The sequence below is a fragment of the Myotis lucifugus genome, unplaced genomic scaffold, assembly GCF_000147115.1.
Source record: "Myotis lucifugus unplaced genomic scaffold, Myoluc2.0 scaffold_210, whole genome shotgun sequence".
NCBI lineage: Eukaryota > Metazoa > Chordata > Mammalia > Chiroptera > Vespertilionidae > Myotis > Myotis lucifugus.
In genome coordinates, this window is record NW_005871258.1 from 99,154 (window position 1) to 109,323 (window position 10,170).

The 10,170-nt window shown below is 39.3% G+C and overlaps 1 protein-coding gene across 1 annotated transcript in view; it reads right to left on the reverse strand.

Annotated features, from left to right (window-relative positions):
- TMEM131 (transmembrane protein 131) overlaps positions 1 to 10,170 on the reverse strand; it is a 147,558-nt gene that overhangs the window by 60,682 nt on the left and 76,706 nt on the right. The window contains exons 12-13 of the mRNA XM_023761468.1: positions 8,642 to 8,750; positions 597 to 705 (exon numbers count right to left, since the gene is read on the reverse strand). Coding sequence (XP_023617236.1) covers positions 597 to 705; positions 8,642 to 8,750 — 218 coding nt within the window. The remainder of the gene's footprint in view (positions 1 to 596; positions 706 to 8,641; positions 8,751 to 10,170) is intronic.

The following is a 10,170-nucleotide window of genomic DNA, read 5'->3' on the forward strand; positions in this document are numbered from 1 at the left end:
AAATTATACCTATTTTTTTTCACATCTGCAAAAACAAATTTTTTGGTGTGCCCAGAATTTTAGTAACTAGTTTATGTGTGCCATGAGATGAAAAAGGTTGAAAATTGCTGGGTTACAGTATAATTAGTAAATGAATTATATATATTATCACCCATTTACAAAAAGTTGTAATTCTAGAACAGTGCATATGAGTTTATTTAAAGGAGTATATATATGATTTTGTTTCAAGTGACAAGATACTTTAGTAACAAGCCATGACCACTACCATGTTACAAAAGGAATTTACAGAAAGGAAACAGTTCAACTGACTTAAACATTATTTAAAATTCATAGATTCCTTTTTCTATTGCATTACTGAGTCATTAAGACTTTATTTATGCCCAAATCACATCAACCCATTTACTTTTTTCTTTTAAGTAAAATATAAACAATATATAGTAGACTTTTCTCCTTTATAGTTCAAGTTGTTCTTTTCAACAATAATTCCATGAGTTTATGAGAATTTAGCTACTATGTTTTTGCTAAAGTCAATTAACAGGAAAACAGAATTTACTGATTAGTAAAAAGTTACAAAGCTTATTTAAAGAGAAACTCACCCATCTAATACTTCTGCTTGATATGGTATTTCAAGTTTAGAATAACTTTTTTCCTTTGCTTTAACAGTGATTTTCCCAGAAAATTGAGATGGTTTTTTTGCCTTTGATGCTGAAAGGAAACACACACAAGAAAATCTGTCACCTTTTCCTACCTCTAAAGAGTTTATACACAGAAGTGTGAGAGTGACTATGTGGACTGAAAAAATATTAAAAGGGAAACTGAGCTTTCAAGTTGAATAGTTTTACAATATTTTAAATCAAATTATCACATTTTTCATAAAAAATAATGTTTTAATTTTCCTGTAATGGGACAAATAAGGAATTAGCAAATAAACACAATTTGGGAGGATTGAGCTACTGTATTGAGCTACTTCTCTACAGCCATAAGCTTTGGTTTTGCTTATATTTCTTTCTTTATTTTTGAAAATTTAAATTCTTTACTGTTGAAAGTATTACATATGTCTCCTTTCCCCCGCATTGACCTCTACTGGCCGCTCCTGCCCCCAGCGTTGCTTATATTTATAGCAGGCTTTCTCAGCCTTGGCACCATTGACATTTTATGCCACAGTAACCCTTTGTTGTAGGGTGGGGTGGCTGTCCTGTGCACCGTAGGAAGGTCAGCAGCAAACCGGGCCTCCATTTGCTAAATCAGTAGCACCCCCAGCTGTGACAATCAAGAATGCCTGTAGCACTGCCAAATGTCCCTGGGAGCAAAACTGCCCGACTGAGAGCCACTGGTTTACTCGCGTGGCCAGAGTCTTGCTATAAATGCCCATCAAGTAGAGTTTTGAGCTCTGACCTCTTATAGTAGCCAACCCTAACTCACAGAAATAAGAGGAGACATCTCCTCTCGGCCATCGCATTGTCCTCACAGATGAAATAAACCTCTAAATTCTGTTCTACATAATTCTCACTGGAATTATAGAAGTAGATTTGGCTGGATCCAACCTGAGTACCTATAGGATGTTCCTTTCAAAGCAAATAAAGCCACCTATCTTTATCCCCTTTGAAGTACTCCAGGATGCTTCCACTTAGAAGACATTACAGGTGGGCTCTGCAATGGGTGCTATCCAACTTTGGCAATAAAATAAAATAAAATAATAATAAAAAATATATAAAGGTATGATATATACTGTGTGGCTGGCTATGCACAGATGATGACTTAGATTTTTAAAATCCCTATTAAGCCTCATTTCTTTCTGCTTGCTATTTTAGCCACTCCTGGGTACTCTTAATTTTTCACTATTTATTCTGATGTAAAGTTGATCATAAGGGCCATAATTAAGGCATTTTATGATATCTTATCAAGTTATATTTTAGCAAATAAAGTTTTTAAAAACCTCAAGAAAATTCAGTTAAAAATCCTAAAGAATAGTGACTTGATGAGAAAGATGCTTGCTTGGTAAGTCAACACCATAGAGTTGATATATATGGTGTCTTCTGAAAATATTAAAAGTTAAGTAAAACACATATTTCCTGCTGATTTTCACAGCAATCCCAGTGGTATTTTGTGTTGGGATCTGGGGTGGCAGGTAGAATGTTGGAGGGATTGTCCATGATAATAAAAACCACTTTTAATATAGCACTTGCATAGTAATACTTATATCAGACAAAATAGATTTTAAACAAAGGCTATAAGAGACAAATAAGGACATTACATAATGATAAAGGGATCAATCCAATAGCAGACTATAACCTTCATTTATGCACCCAACACAGGAGCACCTAAATATATAAAGCAAATACTGATGGATGTAAAGGGAGAGATTGACAGTAATAGTCATAGTAGGGGATTTTAACACCCCACTGACATCAAGGGATAGATCTTTCAGACAGAAAATCAACAATGAAATAGCAGCCTTAAATGACACACTAGATCAGATGGATTAAATTGATATCTTCAGAGCATTTCAACCAAAAGGAGAATATACATTCTTTATAAGTACACATGGAATATTTCCTAGGATAGACCACATGTTACGACACAAAGTAAGTCTTAAATTCAAAAAGATTGAAAGCATATCAAGCATCTTCTCCAACCACAACAGTATGAAACTAGAAATTTATCTCAAGAAAAAATACTGAAAACACACAAACACATGGAGGCTAAATAACATGTTACTAAACAATGAATGGGTAAACAATGAGATCAAGGAAGAAATCAAAAGATACCTTGAGAAAAATGAAAATGAAAACACAATGAACAAAAAAATCTATGGGGCACAGTGCAAACAGTCCTAAGAGGGAAATTCATAACATTATGGGCCTACCTCAAGAAACAAGAAAAGTCTCCAACATCTAACCTTATACCTAAAGGAACTATAAAAAGAACAACAAAAAAAGCCCCAAGTAGAAGGAAGGAAATAATAAAGATCAGAGCAGAAATAAATGAAATGGAGTCTAAAGAAATACAAAAGATCAATAAAATCAAGATCTTCTTCTTTGAAAAGAAAAACAAGACTGACAAGAAACAAAGAGAGAGGACTCAAATAAATAAAATCAGAAATAAAAGAGGAGAAGTAACAACTGACACCACAAAAATGCAAAGGATTATAAGAAAATATTGTAAGTATACTAGAGGCCTGGTGCATGAAATTCGTGCACTGGGGGGGGGGGGCGGGGGGAGATGTCCCTCAGCCCAGCCTGGACCCTCTCCAATCTGGGACCCCTCAAGGGATGTCTGACTGCTGGTTTAAACCGGCAGTCGGACATCCCTCTCACAATCTGGGACTGCTGGGTCCTAACTGCTCAACTGCCTGCCTGCCTGATTGCCCCTAAATGCTTTTGCCTGCCAGCCTCATCACCCCCTAACCACTCCCCTGTCAGCCCAATCAATGCCTAAATGTTCCCCTGCTGGCCCGATTGCTCCCAACTGCCCTCCCCTGCCAGCCCGGTTGGCCCCAACTGCCCTCCCCTGGTGGCCCTGTCACCCCCAAATGCCCCCCCCTGCTGGGCCTGTTACCCCCAATTGCCCTCCCTTGCTGGCCTGGTCGCCCCTAACTGCCCTCCTCTGCAGGCCTGGTCCTCCCCAAATGCCCTCCCCCTGCAGGACTGATCACCCACAACTGCCCTCCCCTGACAGCCATCTTGTGGCCATATGGGGGGCGGCCCATCTTGTGTGAGGGCGTGATGGTCAATTTGCATATTACCTCTTTATTATATAGGATGCCAACAAATGGGACAATCTAGAAGAAATGGATAAATCCCTAGAAACACACAATCTTTCAAAACTGAATCAAGAAGAAATAAAAGATCTGAACAGACTGATTACAACTAAACAGAAGCAGTAATAATAATAATAATAAAAAACTCCCAACAAACTAAAGTCCTGGACTGAATGCCTTCACAGGTGAATTTTACCTAACATTCAAAGAAGAACTAACACCTATCCTCCTCAAAGTAGCACAAAAAATTCAAGATGAAGGAAGATTCCTAAGCTCATTTTACAAGGCCAGCATTGTCCTAATCCCAAAACCAGAAAAAGACACTACAAATAAAGAAAATTATAGGTCAATATTTCTGATGAACATGGATGCTAAGATCCTCAACAAAATATTAGCTAACTGAATTCAGTGATACAATAAAAAGATCATGCACCATGATCAAGTGGGATTTATTCTTGGGATACAAGGTTGGTATAATATCCACAAATCAATTAACATGATACACATATAAATAAAATGAAGAATAAAAATCATGTGATCACATCAATAGATGCAGACAAAACGGTTTGACAAAATCCAGCACCCATTTATGATAAAAACTCTCAGCAAAGTGGGAATAAAGGGAACATACCTCAACATAAAAAAGGCCATATATGACAAACCCACAGCTAAAATTATACTTAATGGGGAAAAACTAAAAGTGTTTCCCTTGAGATCAGGAACAAGACACAGATGTCCACTTTCACCACTCTTATTCAACATAGTATTGGAAGTACTAGTCATAGCAGTTGGACAAGAAGAAATAAAAGGCATTCAAATTAGAAAGGAAGAAGTAAAACTATCATTATTTGCAGATTACATGATACTGTATATAGAGAGCCACAACAATTCCAGCAAAAAACTGTCAGAACTGATAAATGAATTCAGTAAAGTAGTAGGATACAAAATAAATATCCAGAAATCAGTTGCATTTTATACACAAAAAATAACAGTATCCGAAAGGAAACTGAGAAAACAATCCCTGCTACAATTACAAAAAAACCTAAAATGCCTAAAAATAAACTTAACCAATGAGGCAAAACACCTGTACTCAGAAAATTTAAAGACCGTGAAGAAAGAAACTGAAGAAGATACAAATAAATAGAAGCATATACCTGTGCTCATGGATAGGAAGAATTAACATTAAAATTTCCATATTATGCTCTAACTGGTTTGGCTCAGTGGATAGAGCGTCGGCCTGCGGACTGAAAGGTCCCAGGTTCAATTCCGGTCAAGGGCATGTACCTTGGTTGCGGGCACATCCCCAGTGGGGGGTATGCAGGAGGCAACTGATCGATGTTTCTCTCTCATTGATGTTTCTAATTCTCTGTCCCTCTCCCTTCCTCTCTGTAAAAAATCAATAAAATATATTTTAAAAAATTTCCATATTATCCAAAGCAATCTATAGATTCCACACAATTCCTACTCAAATACCAATGGCATATTTCACAGATCTAAAGCAAATAATCCAATAATTTATATGGAACCACTGAAAACCCTGAATAATCACAGCAACCTTGAGAAAGAAGAGCAAGGTTGGAGGTATCATACTACCTGATTATCAAACTATACTACAAGGCTACAGGATGATACTGGCATAAAAACAGACACATGGATCAATGGAACAGAACAGCGAGTGCAGAAATAAACCCAGGCCTGTATGGTCAATTAATCAACAACAAAGGAGGCAAGAATAAACAATGGGGTAAAGACAGTCTCTTCAATAAATGGTGTAGACAAAACTGGAAAGATAAATGCAAAAAAATGAAACTAGATCAACTTCTTACACCATATACAAGAATAAACTCAAAATGGATTAAAGATTTAAATGTGAATATTCGAAACCATAAAACTCCTAGAATAAAACATAGGCAAGTAAAATCTCTGTCATTTCAGCAATATTTCTTCTGATATATCTATTTGGGTAAGGGAAACAAAAGAAAAAATAAACAAATGGACTACATCAAACTAAAAAGTTTTTTGCACAGCAAAGGAAATCATCAACAAAACCAAAGACAACCTACTAAATGGGAAAAGATATTCGCCAGTGATACATTTTATAAAGAACCGATATAACTCAACACCAAAAAACAAACAACCCAATTAAAAAATAGGCAGACGACCTGAATAGACACTTTTCTAAACACACAAGAGGCCTGGTGCATGACATTCCTGCACTGGAGGTGGGGGTGGGGTCCCTCAGCCCGGCCTGCACCCTTTCGCAGTCCAGGAGCCCTTGGGGGATGTCCCACTGATGACTAAGCCACAGTTGGACATCCTTAGCACTGCTGTGGAGGCAGGAGAGGCTCCTGCCACTGCCGCGCTTGCCAGCCCGGCTTCTGGCTGAGCGGTGCTCCCCCTGTGGTAGCGCACTGACCACCAGGGGGCAGCTCCTGTGTTGAGCATCTGTCCCCTGGTGGTCAGTGCGCATCATAGCGACCAGTCGTTCCGCCATTTGGTGGATTTGCCTATTACCCTTTTATTATATAGGATTATTATATAGGATAACAGACATATGATGAAATGCACCCAATCAAAAAACATAGGGAGAGGGACCTGGAGATTATTATGCTAAGCGAAATAAGCCAGTCAGAGAAAGACAAGCATCACATGATCTCACTTATAAGTGGAATCTAATGAACAAAATAAACTGATGAACATAAAAGATCCAGAGACATTGAGGCACGCAACAGACAGACGAATTTCAAAGGGAAGGTAGGGACAGGAGGAGATTAACCAATGAACTTATGTGCATAGCCCATGGACAGACAATAGTGCAGGGGAGACTTGAGGAGGGGACATCTGTAATACTTTCAACAATAAAGATAAATTTAAAAAGTGAAATAAAATTCCATTACAAAGAGCACATTCTACAGTCCTGGTGCCGACTCTAATATGATGTGACGTATAATTGGAATAGATATTTGCAAAGGATCTATAAAACATTTTGCAAATGTTGACTCATCTTGCTTTCTGAATTAGACTTCTGGACTTTTTATTCATAACCTTTTGCTTTAATTCACTGAGGTTCAATGTGGAAAGCATTAAAAAAATAAAACCTCTCCAAATTAAGAAAAAAAAATACTTAGAATAGCTGAATAGATAAGAAAACAAGATATATATATATATATAGATATATATATATCTATATACTGTCCACAAGAAACCAACCTTAGAATAAAAGACACACAGAGACTGAAAGTAAAGGGATGGAAAAAGATATTTCATACAAATGGAAACAAATAAAAAAAGCTGGGGTAGCAATATTTATATCAGACAGAAATAGACTTTAATAAATATAGCACTTGTGCCTGCAGTGTGGTTCAGTGGTTGAGTGTGGACCGATGAATGAGGAGGTCACAATTCGATTCCTGGTCAGGGCACATGCTTGGGTTGCAGGCTGGATCCCCAGTTGGGGGCATGCAAGAGGCAGCCGATCAATGATACTCACTCATCACTGATGTTTCTATCTCTCTCTCTCTCTCTCTCCCTTCCTCTCTCTTAAGTCGACATATAAAGAAATATAGCACTTGCTTTAAACAATGCTTTCCCCCTTTGCCTTTGTATTTAATTTTACACAATTTCTTTAAGCAGCACTTATTTTGGAGCCCATGATCTCAGAAGAACCAACATCACTGACATTCATTCATCTCAAGAATGGAAACATTTACTGGGTTGCCAGTCAGGAGCTTGAGAAGAACATGGGAGGCAGGAACAGCACTGTCCTGATGCAGACCTCATTCCTAGGACTCATTAGGAGGGTGGGTCCTCAGTGCTCTCAGGGGTCAGGAATTACTATTGGCCGCTCTCTTTCTTGGAAAGAAAAGAGAATGTACCTGCTAATACTGATACTGATGGTCGTGATTGTGGTATCTTAGCAACACAGAGACAGTTTATCACAGGCTTGGAAATAATTGTGGCATCAAAACCTTCTATAATACTACTTAACAGCTGGATTATGATAGTATGCAACATATTTCATTTTGAGTTCCTCTGGAGTTTTCTCTGAGCTCATGGGATGAGGAGACTGAAGGTGGCACCCAGCCAGTGCACTTGGTCCAGATCCTCCTGAGAATCCTCCACGTGCAAGCAGCAAGCATGGTGCTCTCACACTGTGCAGTGTTCCAGCGTTCTGCTACATGCAGAAGGCTACTCAGTGATCAAACACTGTTCTGATGAGGAGCTTAGCTGTAAAATGTGGACTGCGAGCAAACATGGCTTTATCATACAGCCAAAGTTTAAGCTTCAGGGATGCTCACTTTCATGGGCCCCGCTGACACAAGCCCCACTGCAAGTTTCAGTTCTCATTAAATCTAATTACATATAGTTAAGCAGCTACTATGTCACTATTTGAAAAATATTCTAGTAAAGTGGGGAAAAAATGAATAAAAACATACTACTCAAATATGGTAGTCAAGGTTGAGTTAACATTTCAAGTATCAAAATATACAGCATAATAATTCTATCACAAAAGTTATTATTTTAGCTTGGGCAGCACTGTATGCTGTGCTTATAAAAGCCAATATATAAAAACGTTAGAGAATATTTTTGCTCTCAAATTCAAACATGTTTCCAAAATTCAAATACATTATCACCTAACTATAAAAATTAATGACTTCATAATTAAAACAAAGCATAACTGGGATATATACAGGAGAGCCCAGTTTTAATTTAATTTAATTCTACTGTATTTGCCAATACTAATTAGGCTTATAAAGTTATCTTTCCTTTCATAAAACAGCCAAGTAAGAGTTCTTGATGTTCTCTAAATTAAGATGTCAATACAGAGGCCTTTTGTTTATCAAAATAAGACCACTATATTAGAAAAAGTTTAATACTTACCATCAAAACTAATACTTGCAACTTTGGTATATTTACTTTCTGAAGCTTTTAAGGTAATTGGTTTAAAGTGTACCGTTATAGCGTCATTTTGGGGTGTGGGTCGAACACTCTGCAAAGAGAAAAATACAGATAGTAATGCTTTAGTCTAACTGTTCAGTTACATTACACTGGGAAGTATACTGGAAAAGTAAGGCAGAATCAAAATTTTAAAACTTTAACTATGTAGTCCCTTTAAAATGGAGTAAGCCAAACTAATAAAATGTCAAATTAATTTCAGTAGAATATCTTTATGAAATAAAATGATCAAAAGAAAAATGTATGATAGATAAAAATCTAAAGACAAACTAGTATATGGGGTGTTGAGTACATAAAACAGAAAAAAAAGGTATTTACTTTTTCAAGTGAATGCCTAAGTCATAAATAAGAGAGGGAGAAACGAAGATTTATGACAGAGTCGCTCTGAAAGAATCCATAATACTAAAATTTGTCCTCCTGGCTATACGAAGATGAACAATGAACATGAATTTGGGAGCTGCTGCCCCTTTGGGCAAGACGGCATTGCAGAGCCACTCCTAACGCTGTTTTCTGTGCTCCAGGGTGTGCTGTGCAAGCGAGGTGCTGCTGGCCAGGGGCAGGGTTTCATTCCCAGCTGTGGCACTGAGCAGTGACGTGATCGCAGGAATGTGTAATCGGAAGAGGTCAGAATTCTTTAAACTTAATAAAAAGTAACTTTTTAACTGATGATCCTCACTGACACAAAGTACTTTTCATTGGAAGGAACTTTAAAGATCCCACCTTCTTTCCCTGTTTAGAGGTGAAGAGAACCGTGCAGTACTGAGTGATGTTTCAGTAGCTAGGCATCAAGAGGCAGAATTGGAAACGCGGGTCCTGACTTGGCCTAGGGCCCTTCTTCACCTGACACCCCATGCCCAAACATGCACTAACATCATCACTACACACACTGCTTTCCACTACCTACAGGCAGAGCATCTCTGGCCCACTGCTGGTAACTCAGCCATCAGCAGGTCTTGACTGGGCCTGGAATCATGGCCCTAAGTAGCTCTGTAGTTTCTGTGCCTGAAATCTTCACAGCTAACAACCGGTTGCTATGATGCCCACTGTGGCCAGCGAACCAGGCTGTCAGGGGGTGGGACCGGCCGGCCAACCTTACGGCCCGCCCCCCCCCTGCTGGCCCGCCACTGATCGGACTCTCCCACCCTGATCAAGAGTGGGGCCCGCTGGCCAAATGCCCCCTCCCTTCCCCCAGCCCCTGATCAGCCTGCCCCACCATGATAGGCCCGCCCCTAATCACACACCCCCCCCACCCCAATAGGGGACAGGGCTGGGCGGCCAACCTCCTGCAGCTCCTCCCCCCAGCTGGCCACGCTCCCCATGGGCCCCCACCACCCTGATTGGCCCACAGCCCTCTCCCCAGTCAGCCCCGCCCCTGATCACCAACCCCAATAGGGGGTGGGACCAGCCAGCCAACCTCCTGCAGCCCTTCCCCCTGCCCGGCCCTCACCCCCACC